The following is a 17,976-nucleotide window of genomic DNA, read 5'->3' as shown; positions in this document are numbered from 1 at the left end:
ATTAACCGCCCATGATCATCGCCGCGATCGATATATATTCGTTCGCGCCCGCGCGCGCGACTGACACAATTTCCATCTGGCGACGCTGTCAATTAGCGGACACTTATACCGCGGATTCGTCAAGATGCATCGTCATTTATCAGTTCCCCCTCCCCTCCTTTATAATAACACATTCGTTGGAAGCTACTGCTGCTTTTAAGACACAGCAGAAACAAAGTTTTGCAATTTATAATTGAATATTTTTGGACGTACACTTTTTGTGCTCTAATATTCTTTGATTAATTTGAGATAATCTTATTTGAAATTTGGCTCGAAGGGCTGGAGGAGCGTAATTACCAAGATATTTTATGTTGAAACTTCAAAAGCTGCGTGTCCTGTGTGCGTCTGTTGTACTCTTTAGAGTACGATCTCTAATTAAGCTTTGATGGAGGAAAATTCATTTCGGTTTCTTTTTTTTTATAAAGAATATTGTCTTGTTCATTAAATCTCGTCTGCAACTAAACACTCAATTGTAACTTTAGCAAAATCTTGTAATTATGCCTGAGTTAATTATACACAAATCGTGACACGGAACTTCTTCTTGCAAAGTCCTCATCGCTTATTCCGACTTCTTAAGGATGCCGGACCGAAGATAGGCTGTGCTCCTACCGAATAATAGATGACGGAGTCCGGAGCTTTCTCGGACTCTAAAGACGGATGCGGGTTAAATTTTCAACGTGTCAACTGAGGTTGTTACAACCACCCCAAGGTTGGTGATTCAGCTAAGACGTTCGACGCGAACTCGATCAATCTCGTGAAACGCGGGAGATATTATAATATTCATTTGCGCCGCGCGAGTCTTATCGCTCTAAAATTTCATATAATTGAAAAGAAAATTCTTCATTGACTCATCAAAAATTAATTACCATTGACTAATTGCAATTTAAAGTATGCAGTCCCATTAATCGATTCGTTGTATAATTCATTTACTCGTGAATTATTAATTATTTATCTCATTTCAAACTTTCAATAATTGATCGGCTAACGAAACGCAGTAAAATCGCAATTATTTGTCCGGCTGTCGTTATTAAAATAATACCGAGCTTAATTTGAGTAACGTTGATTATCTATATATATTATGAAGACATCATAGAATTGTAATTTATAACATGTAAACGCATAAACATCTATTATTCTTTACTGATAAAAATTGCCAATATCTTTTTCTTTCTCCAGTAATTTCATTACATGATATATATTTACTTTCACATTTACTTCCATCAAAAGCTTGTTAAATTTCACTCATAATTATCCATCGTATTGTATGTGTATATATATATATATATATATCTTGTACTTTGAAAAATTCCTAAAAAAAATTTACATTAAATTAATTTAATCGCGAAAATAAAACGAAACGGTTTAAAATGATCCGAGACGACATTCGATCTCCTAACAAAACTCGCGCGATCGTCCAAGCTTAATCCGTTTTTCGAGCCGATTCTGTCCCGCTGGAGATAAACATCTCAAATGAATTCGGGAGCTCTTCCCGGAGGGGCGGTGGCCCTCCGGCGAGCAAGAGGGTAGTAGATGGCTAAATTAAGAGCACACGGAAAAGAAGGGAGGTAGCCTCGGCAGTCAAGCCCGAACGGAGAGAGAAACGAGTCGAACGCCCGTAATGCGAGGCGCTTAAAGTTGCAATGGGTCTCCAGGGTATACGGGGATGGGGGTGGGGGGAGGGGGGAGGAGGAGGTGGTGTGGGAGGAGGACGGAATGAGCGGCAGCAGGATCGAGTGACTGACTGACTGGAACCGAAAAGAGATGCGACCTGCCTAAGAGATTGGGATCTCTGCGAATCCGAGAATACCCGCCGGGACGGAGTATCCGAACTTGTCCACGACGGCCTTTTGCCAATGTTGGGTGACTGTGCTTTCTCTCTCTTTCTCCTTTCCCTCCCTCTCTCTCTTTCTCTCTCTCTCTCTCTATCTCTCTTTTCCTTGATCTTCTATCGTCGTGATAAGCAGCCCCCAGCCGTACAGCCGCGAAGGGTTGAAACGACTTCGTTTTAATTCAAGACGATCCCGCGCGAGTTTTGACTTTGGAAGATTATCTTCTTTGAGAAGCGACTTTATTGCTCTTTCCATCGGGCTTTCAACCCTTCGAGTATTGTTGTATCGAGACAAAAGGATTTATATTTATGATAGATAATTTTGTATGCTTAAATATCGTTAAATATATCTAGATCGCGTAGAAGAAAAGCAATCTATAATTATTTACAAATATTAAATCAAATTAAAACAAATTAAACATATCATACAAATTGAATATTGAATGAAAAAGAAAATAATCTTCGCGCTATTTTCTGAAACATATTCAGCCAACTGTGTTACGGAAGCAGCAATGATCAATGAATCTTAGCGGACTCTACTAAAGTACTGTTTTCATTCCAGATGTAGTAGAAGACAAGAGGAAAGAGAGAAAGCGCGAGACTAGTAAGCTAGCTGGAAGGGTTAATTAAGTGTTTGCTCGTCCGACAAGCTCAGCTTGCGCATCTCTAAGTACAAACTACCACTGTCACAACTGTATGAACGGCAATGTCTGGTAGCCGCCGTTAAATCTGGTCCTTTCATATTGCATACAATAGCGCGCATACTATAGATTCCCTTTGTGCACCGCGCGAACTTATCCCGATTTAAACCCCCTATGTAGGATAAAGGGCCGTGAAAAAGTAACGTGTGGTCGCATCAATTTGCGAAAATTACTCTAGACAGCGCGTTTACGTCTAATTTGCTATTAGGCTTGGCTGACTCGCGAAAATTAATGTATTATTTATCGCATGCGGTGAAAGATCGAAGAAACGCGGAAGTCACGCGAGGTGCTTGAGAAAAACGATTTATGATTTTAATTAATTGCTTACAACCGAATGAATCTAATCGTTATATATTAATTGGGTTGGATAAAATATATACAAATAATTAAATCGATTTAATTTTTCACATTTTTCCAAGTTCGCAAAATAGTGCTGTTTTATCGCTCAAAGATTTTCAGAAGATTACAGAAGAATCCTTTTCAATGCATTTACTATCAAAGAATTTTATCGGACGAAGCAAGCGATCACTCGAATCCTACAACGAAATGAACGCCGATGCGTCCTGAAACACACGTTAGATGCCATATATGTATACATACATACATATATATATATATATATATATATATATATATATATATACAGAAAGAGAGAGAGAGAGCTAGATAGATATATAGTGATAGAAGGAGAGAGGGAGAGAGAGGAGAAGTGACCAAGCCCTTTGGTGAACGTATCGTAGGACGGAAACTGGCACTAAAGGGACACATTTACGTCTTCCCAGGAGTGCGTTAGCTAGCTGGCTAGCCGTCGGCCAAGCTTGTCGACTGACCGACCCAACCTCCTTCTTCCCCACCCCTTTTCGCCAACCCCGACGTCGACCAGGGCCGGTCAACTTTACCAGTTCGTCTCAAACTCAAGCCCGATCCCTCTGTTAGTCCGCGCTAATCGAATCACCGCGTATATAAGCGTATGTCGAATTCACGGAAACTCCGTTAACCATTATGAAAGCGGTAATCCCCCAATTATTGCGCAGTCATCGGGGAGCTCGGTGGCTGGGTGGGCCGGACGTCGAGGAGTCTCGTGAATTTCCGGCGAAGCAACGGTCGTCGTTTCCGCGACATTTTCTGATAAATCGCACGATTTTTGATGATGCTAGTCTGACGAGGAAAGGGGTATTTATTTTCGTCCGGTAAACGCAAAATATAAAGAAGATAAACAACCCTTACAACGTGTACATATTTCTTGCACGAAATAAATAAAATTAATTACCACTACGATTAAGTTACTTGATACCTGTTATCAGTAATCTGACATTTTACGAGAAAATAATAAATTATTTTCACATTTTGCAATTATTTTATGTGTTTCTGCAAATTTATTTTTCTATTTATTTTATATATAAACAAGAAATTTATATACATATATATATATATATATATATATATATATTTTTAAAGTAATAATAAAGCACATTATTATTAATTGTTCTGAGATGATATTTCTCAATTGATAAATTCGACAAAAAGATCTCATTTCGCATGACGTGCTTGTTCAACACAGATTCATCTCTATCAAGGACTACTCTACCTATACTCTATAGAGGCAAGGAGAGATTAGTCAACTTAAGTCGGCTCAATCCGTCTGTCCCTCACCAAAGCTTTGGATGTTACAAGGTAATCGAGTTACAGGGAGCATATGTCGAATGCATGAGATCCATTGTATTCGTGACTCGTGCACCGAGAAGGTAGCTTGAGAGCACTATCTATTCGTTACTAAGCTGCGAGGAAACTCGATCTTATTATCTACACATTTAGCAATATATCTACATATAATATAAAACAATAATTAAGATATTTAATTTAGATTCAAATAATCATTTCATCAGCAACTCGAGAGACAGTTACATTCATTTTTTCCAAATTAAAAAATGTATAATATATTATTATATCACATCAAAGCTTTCCAATTTTATTTAAAATATTCGAGAATTCCAAATTGCATGTATTAAAAACATTTTACTCTAATGTATCGATAAAATGTTATTTCGAAGGAGAAATTCCTGAGCATAAAAGTTCCTTTTTCTCTAATGTCAATTCTACTTTGTATTTATCTCTTCGACGTTGCAGCGGAAATCTCTGTTACGTTGTTCGAGAAGCTCGCTCGGATGTCGTAATTCAAAGTTTCTTGCATAAAGTTTCCTTAAATCCTTTGGTCTCGAATCTACTACCATTCGAAAACTTTATCCTCGAATTTTCTACCAGTCAAAACGAGCAATCTTAAACGGCAAGGGTAGCAACCCCTTTTTATCGCATGATGGGACGACTATTAGGATTTACGGATGACTGAGGATTGTCCTTATATACAATTCAGACGATCTTAACCGCGGTCAATTATGGTAAAACGAAAAGATAATTGAACTTGGGAGTTATAATCGCGCTAAGTGCCACATTGCAAGAATTACGTTTACAATTATGTATTATGTATAATCTGTTTGGCACTTAACACGAACAAACTCGATAATATTGTGTAAACATGACTCACCGCTGTCGAGGCTGTTCTGATTCTCGAGATCAGGACCTTGAACGGAAGTTGGCCTGCCATCCTGTAAATAATCTGAAACAGACAGTACATCACGATTAATATATGACATTTCGAATTTTCAATAATATATTCAATTAATGTACAAATTGTATCTTAAATATAATAATGAAAATAATAATATGCGAAACAATAACTATATATCATAATATTGGATGTTTTAAAATTTATTTTGAAAAACTATAACGTTTTTTTAAATTTTGAAGTATCTCTGGCAGAAAAATTTACACGTTCAGGAATAACTTGTGGCAGTACGATTTAAAAAACATAATCAGTTTATTTATAAATATCGATTTAACTTTTATAATAAATATAATGAATATATATACATAGAATGAATAAAATATATTCTACAATAAATCTCTCTATTTTTAGAAAAATATAAAAATAAGGAATAACAATAAAATTACATTGTTTATTATCAGTTAAAATAAATTGATTACTAAGCGGCGGAAAGGGCAAATAGGAGTCAAAGCACGGTTATTTATCTTTTCTGTCGCTTAATAATCATTATTACTTTAAGCCTATTACTTTTATTATTAAAATAAATTGGTCGCAATTTACATTAATCGTACCTGATTTTTTAAAATATCCGTAGCGCGTGTAAAATATTTTTTACCATTAGATACGTCGTTTATATTCATGAATAATTATACAGAAATTAATTTAGAAGACCAGGAGGCAACCCCCCTCCCCTCTAGTTGATAAAGAGTGTTTTACATCAGCCTCGCTCGTCCCGGTCCCAAGCCCGGCGCCCAGATCAACACACCGGCCGCTCTCCGGGCCTTTAATAGGGATTCCGCATTGAAATTTCATGGGATTTCGGGCGATCGTGCGGAACGAGCTCGGAGAGATACGCCGTCGCGCGGCCTATGCCTGCGCCGCAGATGATGCCGTTCGCGCGGACGCGAATAATACGGGAAAGGGTGGAAAAGAGCGGCGCGGCGGTGATCCCGTGGGAGCCATACCCCGGTGATATTGGCTCCCACAGCCCATTCCTGCGCATAGGAGACCGAACCGCCTTGGACCAATGTACAAACACACACACACACACACACACAGACAGGCACACACGCGTGTATATAACATGCGAGGAAGACCGGCCAAAATTCAAATTTCCCACCGGGATACGCGCGACTTTAAGCACAACTTGCGGGAAACAACCGCGGCGACCAAAGCGCGCCCGGCTCGCATCGATAATCGAACTTTACGTCGTCCGCATTGATGGGACGAAAAAAAAAAAAAAAAAAAAAAAAAAAAAAATTAAAAAAGAAATTACGTCTTTGATATCGCGATGTCAGTCGACATTGTTTATCGCCTTACTTTTATTAGATATATCGAGGAATTGTTTTTACTAAATGCCATCAAGGCGAGTTACTCCGGAAATTGAAATAAATTCTACGAAGAGATCGATCATAAATCTCTTGATAAAAATGAAAAATAATAAATCTATTTTTTATGAGAATAATAAAACTACATTGTTTATTATCAGCTTAAATAAATTGATTACTAAGCGGCCGAAAATATCCGTTATAATAATCTAAATATACATTATATCATTATAAAAATTCTAGTTATTTTGAAATGTTCATTTTCCAGAATATATTATTACTCTTTTTGATTATTCAAATAAATACATAGTTCAAATCAAGATCGAGGAAATATAGGTGACAAAGACAATCATATATCTTTTCTTATCACCGAGGGGTAGTAACTAACACAAGCACGTTGTGTCACGACACAATGTGGTCAACAATTAAATCTGCTAAAGACGCTCGCGAGTCGCGATCCTTATTTAATTTCTTCCTCATGCTGCAACGGCGAATAACTCACTGATAAGACGTTGCGCCAAGAACCGCGCGGCGGAATAAAACGTTAAGACCGTGGCACTCAAGCTGCTGGAATTATCATCGCTCGTAAGTCACGGGGCGAACATTGCAGCTGCAACTGCGGCGCAGCGGTTCGCGGGCGCTTCGGGGACGAGATAACTCGTATAAATAACCCGGAAGTCCGCGGTGCACAATAGTCTCTTTTTTTTTACGAGTATGACTTTTGGGAGTTCCAAGGCTGGCACACGCTTGGGAACGGCGTGCGTTGGTAATCAGTTCGTCTCGTTGTTACTGAAACGCGCACACCGACGGAAAAAAAAACACACAAAAATGAAAATGAAAATGGAAAAAAAAAAAAAAAAAGGGGGAAAGAACTGCCTATATTCACTTCTAGGCACGCAATCGCGAATTTTTGTGCAGTGCCCTGGATTTGTGCGCCGAATATTTAATTCGCGCCGCGAAACCGCTGGGCTCTCTCGTTCGCAAAATCGTTTCGATATCGCCGTCATCCGATACCTAAATCGAACCATTACGCTCGACATTCCGTGCGGCTAGAATGTCATCGAGCGAGTGATACGCGTGTCGCGGACGTAAAATCGTAATATTCTTGTATCGTTGTGCGACGCGGCATTTCGGGGTACGTTTTCGCGTGTACGGTACGCGACAAATAAATTTGCCAATTAAAAAACGAATTGGCCGCGCAGCGACGCGGCCCGCAACACGCGGCCCACGAAATATAAAATAAAAATTTCAGATGGCATATAAAAGTCTTTTTTTGCGCGGAAAAAACAAACTCTCGCTCTTATAACGAGGTGGAATGTGGGAAATTGGAAAAAAAAAAAAAACACGCGGAGATTCCTTCGCGTGAAATAATCATTATTGTTCTCTTTTTATTAGAAAAAAAGAAAAAGGATGAAAAAACGCGAAATATTTATAACTCGCGCAGCACGCTAATTTCTAGTCGTCACGTATTTATTATTTCATTATCCTTGGATGCAAAATTAATCCGGCTGTTTTTACGTTCAAAGCAACATATGCATTTTTGCCAGCTCCTATTGCGCCAAAGTATATGCGCAATGTTATGATTACGTCGACATTATGCGGTAACGAAAACCTTGTAACGCGGATAACAGAGTCCTTTCACGTGATTCTCCTTTCGCATGGACGATAATTTAATTTGCGAAAAAAATTGCCATCGCAATTTTTACACAATGTACATTACATTAATCGCATTCTCCCTTGCACACACCCGGTCAGATATTACGCGTAAATACTAGGAATCGATTGCATCGCGACATCCAGCATCATTTTTCACACGCCCGTGGCTATCGTCATTGTATATACGCGGTGTACATACATATATATATATACACACACACATATATATATATATGAATTTTGGGAATTCGACGGGGCGGCGAGCGAAGCTGTTGGGAACCGGTTTTGGTTTTGTATTAGCATGTAACTCCGGCAGGAGTTGAAGTTGCGATGGCTTGTGGGTGGTCGGGCGGTGGCAGGGAGGGTAATTACCTCCTTGGGGAGCGCCCTCTCCACCGGCGTAGCCCGGTATAGCCCCAGCACGGGTACAGAGGCTTCCCACTGCTCCCAGTGGTCCCGCGGGATCGCGCCAGTGGCTCTCACAGTTGCGGTTCTCATTCCGCAGGAATTGGAATTCCGCCCGAGGTACGTGACGGTACGGTAAAGATGCTCACGATACTCCGACGTGGTATCGAACGTACTTTACATAGCTATTATCTACGGTAAAGCACGGTAAAGATACTTGGTATCGACGGCAATGTATATTTGACTACTATCCGAGTAATGTGATAGTATGTTTCAAGTATGCGAGTCTCTCAGACTGCGCGCTTACGGGGAATGAATATTTTATGGACAATTATATTTTTGCGATTCTCCGTGCCTTGTGATTTCGTGATAACTAGATTTAAATAACGGGAAATAAAGGTGCGTGCGACGGGAAAATAATTTTTAGATTACAGGACTATTTTTAGATTATAGACGTGTCGTCGCTTTATCATTAACGTCGCGCTATCGTTTTACGTAATTTAAATCGAGTCCCACAAGGCGTCGTAATGACAGCCCAATTAAGCGCCGGCGACCCCTAGATTGGGAGAGCAGTAGCGTCACGTGACAATACAAATTATTATAGTAAGCTTACCCTATAATTTATATTTTCCTCATTAACGAGATACGCTTAATTCTATCATTGCGTAAACCGTCTTATTGCAATACTATTATTTTGCTTATTAAAATCTTTAACATTATCTTTATCTACGACCTTATATAAGCTTGTGTGATTATTTCAAGAATTCAAATTTTTCCTTTTTATAATATTACATAGAAATATATGATATATTATACTATATATAATATACTTGAATTTTACATTAAGAATTTTATATATATATATATATATATATATATATAAATATATACAGTCAGAATTACAGAGAGTGGGTTAATATTTTCAAATACTTGATTTTACATCGTTATAATTGACATTGATTTGCGCGAAAGAACAAATCAAAATTTACATTTTCCGGACGTTTCAATTCGATCGGCGTTCAAATTTGAAGCGGCCCTGTTGGCTGATATGTTTTTAATTGGCCGTCTCGGCCGATATCATCGACGCCATCGCCGAAACCGCCGACGAAATAAAACACGGGTGTGCGGTCCCTTTGCCCGGAAATGGAATTGCAGTTGCCGGCGCCGCTGACGACTTTTGAACCGGCTAATTCACCCGGAAATAATAGACACCGCTGGCACACACTCGTATTTCCGTAAGCTAATTTCGGGACCATCGGTATGGTAGGTATAATGAAGCACGCGCGGAATAAATTTTCATAATTCGTGACTACATGTAATCTGAATGTACACGCGAAGATCATCTTACAAAATGCCATGTCCAAAAATAGATATACAAACGGTTGTATTACGCTCGTTTAAAAAAGAAAGAACTCATGAAACGTGATCAAAATTTTCATAACTTTTAATGACAAACGCGCGACGCAATCCTTCATTTAATAATCCCGGGGGATAATGTTTGGATTACCTAATAATCGAAACAGACACGAGGGCAACGGAAGCAAGTGGTATCGCGGACACCCGGTACAGTGTCATCGGCACATGCCACTGTTAAGGGCAGGCCCGTCCCCGGGGAGCGTCACAAACAATAGCAATGGGCTAGCCGATACCACCCTACGACCACCCTACGGCATCTCACGACGTTCTACGGCAGTATCCTTCGACCTTCCCGGCCCTAACAGCAAGACTCGACGTAAGATAGCGAGAAGAGAAGAGATAGACAGAGAGAGAGAGAGAGAGAGAGAGAGAGAGAGAGAGAGAGAGAGGGAGAGAGAAACAGACGAGGGGAGGGAAGACAAGAAAGAGAGGTACAGAGAGGAAGACTATACCTCGGGGAAAACTTTAATTTCTTTCTGAGAAAGATGGCTGTTCCTTGTACTTTGCCGTTGCAGGACTATCAGCTCTGTATCCTCGCATGTATATATATACACTATGGATGACCGTATATATATATATATATATATATGTGTGTGCGTATGTTTGATATTGGCCATCATAGGAATTAATTTGGCTCAATGTTTCTGGAGGTGCGTCTCGTTTTCAGTTATACATCACCGATTTGTTGAGAAATCATTTTTAGCATTCTTATAAAAAAAAAAAAAAAAAAAAAAATAAATAAATGAATAAAATGAAAAAAATATTGACATTCTTATTTATGGAACACATTGAAACATACGATTAAAAAAAGTTAGAGCATTCGCGCTTACGCTTGAAAAATGTAATTGCTTTCGTCAGAGGAGAATATGATATGGAAAGATATAAATAATGAAAAGTCACAAGTGTATATTAAAATCTTAGATATTCTCGCACATATGTACCCTTATATATAAAATTGGGCGTTAAAAATGTTATTAAATAATGAAATTAAATAATAATATATTATAATAATGAAAAATATTATACGTAAAAGGTATACATAATATTCCTTTTCTTCATTTCTCCTTTTTGATTTATTTAAAAAAAATGTAAAGAGAAGTGTACGTTATACCAAACTTCCTTCCTATAACACTTCCTCCCTGTGTCTCGAATTAAACCGAAAGTTCAAGCGGCTTTAACGCTGTCCGGTGTACTTAAATGAAGCGTGCCACCCGGCGAAATTTATACGCGGCCCTCTCGGACAACAACGCATTCGTGTTTGTCAAGGGTCGCTCCCGCAGTCCACCCTTTCCGACCATGTCAAAAGCCGCGTATACGCGCTGTAATTTCGAGTTCGCCGGCGCACTAATTCCTCGCTTAACTGATTTCCGCGAGAGAGAGCTTACGGCCTCGTATAACGTCCGCGTTTACGACACGCAAGTGTGTACACTCCTTTACGGTTCATCCCGCATGCCGTGGTACGAACTTCGCGAAAGTGCTGGGCGCAATTTCAACTTATAAAAGAACGTTATCTCGGAGCCACGTTACTAAGTAAGTTGACTAGTGAAAAGTTAAGCTTAAAATATCACGACTTTATAAAAAAAATTGATCTTAAAAAATTTTACTATGTTGTTACACATCATATATACTAAGGTAAAAAAAAATACATGATTAAGGAAATACAAATAAGTATTGCATCATTCCATCCAGAAAAATACTACAAGCTTGATATTCATGGATTTTGTCATAAATTTAACTTTTTATAATTTATGAAAAAAAAAAAAAAAAACTCAAAATATGTAAAAATAACACCTCTCTTTCGTGTCCGTACTTTCTTAAACTCGACTCGCAGGCCGCGAAAAGTATGCCATGCGAACGAGTTTTCTCCGCGACGTAGGTTTTCATTGTACAAGTGGCGGGGATGTACACCCGAAGAAGGGAAGATTAGCATAAAGTTAGCGCAGTACCCGATACCGTATGTTCGCGCAAAAGTTAAAGTTGGGTTGCGTCGCGCTCGGCCCTTGGGTCCCCAGATACTCTCCCGGTGTACGGCTGCTTTCGTTATATTTCGATACGAAAGCTCACCCGACGTACCTTAGGAACGTCATCGACCGAAATCCCTTCTCGCGCGATGCATCTCGAATGTATTCCACGATCGCGCGAGAAAGTTCGCTGCTTCGGTGTGTCGTGAATTTAATCGTCGCGACCGATTCCGCTAATGGTATTAGTTGCGATAGCGCTACATATTTTTATCTAAATGTTGCCAATTTACTTACGTAGAGTGCTAAACTTTGAATAACTTATGTAAAATAAAATTTATACGCATCTGTTTTAAATTATATTTAAAATTGTGTTTTTCTTTTTGTTTTTATCAATTATGTAAATTTTTCTAAAGTAAAATATAATTTTAAATACAATTATATAATTAATAAAATAAATTATCATTATTTTTTAATTTGTATTTTACTTTATATTTTCAAATAAATATATAAAATTTCTATATATTGTTGAGACATTCAAATTTCAGTTTACAAAAGGTGTAAAGCTACTTAATGTAAAGATTGAGAAAAATGAGAAGATGAGAAAGAGAACGAGGTTTTAGAAGGATCGTTACTATCTGGGCCTCCAGATACCTTGACTTTTTTATCTACTCAAGTTACTAAGTTTTAGCGGAGCTGAAGAGAGCCTAGACGAATGAGTGCCACGAGTTATTAGTCCTAATTATTAAATGAGTTTTTCATCCAGTTTCCTCTCTTCGCGGACTTATTTACAAGCGTGGCTCGAAAAGTTACTCTCTCGTTCGCGGGAAGGAAATAACAGGTGGCATTTCCCCTTTGTCAGTTATCCACTGGAGCAAAGTCGCGATTGCAGTCGCCGAACTAATCTCCGGAATGTCGCGCTAATCTCGCACTCGAAAGAAGAGTTCGCCATTCCTAGTTCGCTCAGACATGGTGTGCTGGACGGATTGTTCAACTTAAAGCACGACCAAAATGTCACTTCGTAATACCGTTTCGCATGGAAGAGCTTCTCGAGAAAGCTTCTTCGCGCAAACGGAAGTGAATTTATCAGAAAAGTCACGTTTTGCAAAGAAGATTACTTTCGAGAATCAATCAAGTTTCAATCAAAATATTGTTTGCGAAAATAATAGAGTATTACATGATTGTTACATTATTATTTTGAAAACAAATCGTCACAAAATTTAAGCTTATAGAATTAATAAAATTATAGATATACATCCTTGTTGGACTTTATATAATCGTGTTTTATGTAAAAATTAAAATTTTATTATATATAATATTATTATAATATATTTTATAATATTATATTAGTTGGTAAATATTAAACTAGAATTAAATTAAATTAGTATTAAATATTATCATAAAGATTATATTTTATAATATTAGTATATTATATATAACGTTACATATTAAATATATTAATATATACAATATTATTATAATAAACAATATTAATGTATTTAATTTTAATAATATTAAGTAACTTGGATAGTTTTTTCAAGTTGACAGTTTAAAATGTTTAAAGTTTCTTAAAAACAGATTGTCTGATAAACATATGTATTTTACGGCTCGCATGTAAATACGTCGCGCGTAGACCGACCTAAATTCTCGCGATCGCGAACGCAGCTGCGCACTTGTACAAGTTTATCGTGCGACGATGCAATTGTATTACGAACAAGATGGCAAATGGTGACATCGAGAAAGAGCTAGTTTATAATGAGACGGTATCGCATATATTTTCCATGTATGCCGACGTTATCGCTTCTTTCGCCTGCAGTACATCCGTCTGCGAGGGCTGCAAAATACGCTTCGGTTCCGCGCGAGCGGAAACGTCACCGTAGAATGCAACCGGGAAAAGAAGACGGATTACCCGCGATGTGTGTTCCAATACATACTTTTGCGAATTCGGCCGTATTCGCGGACGCGTATGTGTACGTATGTGTATGTATGTATGTATATATGCGTGTACGCGCGAGATGTACACGAGCTGGTAGACGTAAGCGTAGGTGTACAGAAGATACACAGTTACGTGGAGAGGATTCATCGTGTGGCTTCACGTACGAGAGAGAAGGACGGGCGGAGAAATAGCGGGAGATGAAGAGGATGAACAACGGCAAGAGCGGAGCGAGACGGAGGGAGAGGGGGGGGAGAGAAAGAGAGAGATAGAGGGACCTGGAGTCGGTCCCGAGGGATACGTAGGAGCTGTGCCACGGCCCGAGGCAGCTCGTCACCTGGGACACCCTTATATCGCCAAGTACAGTCGCGTCGAGAAAGCGCCATTGTACCTAAAGCCAGTTCTGCCTGCTTTCTGGATCCAGGAGTCAGTTGAGACTCGTGACTCCTGCCTGCTTTGTCGCGGAAGATCCGCTACGATGTAAATGCGTTCGGCAAAAATAAACAAAAAATCGATCGGGTCACACAGATACGCTATCAAGTATAATCGACTGCTTTAAACTCTGATTGATCGACTACAGTTACTTGATTATCCTTATATTTAATGAGACAAAAGAGTTTCATTCGTCTCATTAAAAGATAAATATTCATTTATATGATAAGTGAAATAAGTGTAATAATTAAGTGAGAGAGAAAACTAATGAAAAAAAAAAAAAAAAAAAAAAACAGAAGAGAAAAGAATTAACGAATCAAAAGTCAACAATTTTTTCCGATCGAATAGCTGGTAGAATTTACGAGTCAAAAATTTCTAGTTTCGTCTAACAATAAGATAAAAACGACGAGTCTGCTACATATTTTTGCGCTACGAAAAATGTGATCGAGAGCGCTCTTCGAGGAAATGTGATGGAAAAAACGGAAAATTGTTCTGCATTTTGTCAATAGCACGTCACTCGTGAGCTTCTCATCATCGACCCGACGAAACATGCAATTGCGACCGCACCATGGAAACGCGATTTCCCAAAATGTTCGGAGAATCCACAGGGGTTTGCGAAATACAGCTTTATTAGCGGACGCTGTATTGGGAATATAAGACGTAAAACGTGGAAAGCCCGACGAAGAGGAGAGCAAGAGGAGAAGGAGAAACGTGCTAGATAGGATAAAGGGGATGAAGCGAGAAGAGGGACGAGCCGGACCGAGATATAGAGCGAGATGAAGACAGATACAGCAGAATGGATAGGAAGGGGATGGAAAGAGAGGAAGAGAGTTAGTTTTATTAGTAGGTGCCGGCATCGGGAATACATAAGACGCAACAACGTAAAAAGGAAAAGGTAGGAAACCGCGAAGGGAGGAGAAACTGAGAGATACAAAAGAGTCAAAAAGAGAAAACGCGCGAGATGAGGAAGAAGAGAGATGAAAAGATAGAGAGGTAGAGGTCGAGAGGAAGAGAGAAAGAGAGAGAGAGAGAGAGAGAGAGAGAGAGAGAGAGAGAGAGAGAGAGAGAGATAGCGATGAGGAGAAGAGGGTAGGTGAGCGCGAAGAGGCAGCGGGGCCAAGTCCCGAGGGAGTCCATGCTCTCCTCTGGCGCTGCCAGCACTCGGGAACGTGAAAGAGGGAGAGAGGACAGCAGCGAGGGAGTGAGGAGAGGAGGGATAGGAGGTGAACTAATCAGCTCGACGCATGCGCACGGGGCTGCTCTTAGAGTCCCTCGGGATTCCCCTGGCATTCCCCATAATATACCCTCCTTTCCCCCTTGATCCCCTGCCGCACCCTCAGAGCGTGCCCTCCCAAACCTCCCCCATCGGCCACCCTCTTTACTCTCCTCGCAGCCTCCGCTCGGTCGCAGCTGTACCGACCGGCTCTACAGGACTTTCCAACTTCCCAGAGGGAAGTCAAGATCAAGAACGCTCGATGCGATTATGTTTTACATTTATTATTTTAATGTTTTATATATTACTGTAACTGTGAATAAAAAATTAAATTTGCATACGAATGGTTTTATTCTTATTACCTCCTCTTTTTATATCTTTTATATTTGTAAATTTATATTTTTCTCGAAATAAAAAAACCTGTATCCTTTTATACATTTTTCAAAATTAAGTTACCGAAATACAATCTGACCAATAAAATTGTAAATTATTAATTATGCGATGTGCGACCAATTTCCAAGCAACAAATGTAATCTTCTACAATTTTACAAACAAAGCACTTCTTATTCCTCTGGTTTTGATTTAAAAAAAAATTTTTTTTTGCTGCGTCGTGAATTTCCATCGAATCTGTCACAGCAATTATCGCAAAATCCTGCGAGACAATTCGCGAGAGAGAAGGATATTCCGAGTGATGTTACAATCTTCTCCGTCGACCGCCGGCACCGTTCCCGTCACCCACCATCGGGCCCGAGGAGGTTGTGTCGGCTTTCCCCATTGGGATTCGAGATCCCCCATTTTCTTAATGTCAGAGATTTCAATCTGTCACGAGAGCGGGCTCGGCAACTTTTCGCTTATCCGTCCGACAATTTCTACGGCGGGCAACGCCAAAGTTTTGCGCGCCGTGTAATTTAGCTCGCATTACTTTTCGCCGAGACACCAGTGATTCGTCAACGGAAGGGAAAGAGACGTTTACGAGATAAGAGAGCTATATACGCGTGTTGGTCATCGGTCGATACACAGTTACAAGTATATAAATTCGCAATTATGTGTTGGGAAAAAAAATTATTCCAATATTATACATATATATATATATATATATATATATATATATATATATATTTCAATATTTGTATTAAATATTTTCAATATTTCAAAAATTGAAAATTCAATATTTGAAAACTTCATGTATATAATTCAATGTTTCAAAATTATTTCAATATTTATTTTAATACGTGTGTATCGGATAAAAGTACCTAAAAAAACCTTATTAAAATCCAAGAGTCAAGTCATTAAAGTCGATTTCAAATTGAATATAGAATATATCACCTCATTTTGGTTACCTACTTGTCTATTTTAGAATCTAAAGCGCGAGGAGATTGACTATCCCGTAAAAAAAGAGAGGGGGGGGGGGAAATGTTAAGAGGTTAAAAACATCGACGGTTGCTAATTGGCTATGTTCGAGTGTAACAACGAGAAAGAGAGAGAGAGAAAGGAGAAAAGCTCACGGGTGTATAACTCGACCGGCTGAATAATCGAGTCCCGGCGGGGGTGACTTGTAGCGGCCCTTCAAAGGTCGCTTTCTCTCTCTCTTTCTCTCTTTCCATCGTCATTTCTTCAGCTGGCGGCTACAATAAGGCGTTAACCTGCATTCTCTCGCTCTTTCTCTTCCTCTATCTCCGTTCCTTTCTCCGTGTGTATTGTTACGGAGAGAAGCCGATATTCCCCGGATAATGATAATAATACGCACGGGGATGTTTGAACGCTTGCCTCTGTTGTGTTACCGGAAGTTCGTTGTGAAGTCATTAGCGATGTCCCGCGCGAGTCGAGGTGTCATGTTCAAGGCTCGTATCTTTGCAAACGTACGGAAATTATTCGTCGATTCGCATCAAGTTTACGCTTCATTCATTTTAATCTAACAATGTATTATACATGAATTTTTTTTTGTTATGTTTCTTACAATTGGACAATTATATTTAAATACGAGAATTGTATGATATATGTGTTTCGTAGATAATTGCTGATTGTTTCGGTTTAAAAAAAATCAAGAAATGCTCCTTCAAGTTTGGCAAGCTTCGGCTTAAAAGATCCGCGTCGTAGCCCTTTCTAATACAACGAAAGAAGAATTGCCATGTGGGCCAATTCCTTTCGAAATGCTGATGGGGTGGCGCAGATGGCGAAGGTGATCCCTACGCTGCATATCATGTCGATATATTATCTCGTAACCAAAATCCCCTTATATCGACCAACAATATGCTTGCAAAATAGCTTTGACATGGTTCAAACTCGAAAACAATATGAACTCGTTACAGATATATTATACGTTGATGATAATAAGTTACGTAAATACTATTGAAAATAGTCTGAATTTAAAACACAATAAATATGTTATTTATAGAGATTCCCTATCATTAAATTAAAACAAGTAGATTTGAGAAGAAAACAGATATTATTCATTTATTGTGGAG

At 39.0% G+C, this 17,976-nt stretch overlaps 1 protein-coding gene across 2 annotated transcripts in view; it reads right to left on the bottom strand.

Moving 5' to 3' along the window:
- The window catches only part of L (zinc finger protein Lobe), a 76,994-nt gene that overhangs the window by 46,454 nt on the left and 12,564 nt on the right, over nt 1–17,976 (bottom strand). For both annotated transcript variants that reach the window (XM_072904443.1, XM_072904444.1), the window contains one exon: nt 5,111–5,182. In XM_072904443.1, the coding sequence (XP_072760544.1) occupies nt 5,111–5,182 (72 nt within the window). The remainder of the gene's footprint in view (nt 1–5,110; nt 5,183–17,976) is intronic.

This window comes from Anoplolepis gracilipes, chromosome 13 (assembly GCF_047496725.1).
Source record: "Anoplolepis gracilipes chromosome 13, ASM4749672v1, whole genome shotgun sequence".
Classification (NCBI taxonomy): Eukaryota; Metazoa; Arthropoda; class Insecta; order Hymenoptera; family Formicidae; genus Anoplolepis; species Anoplolepis gracilipes.
Note: the sequence above shows the minus strand (reverse complement) of the source record. Positions and strands in the feature narration are given on the sequence as shown.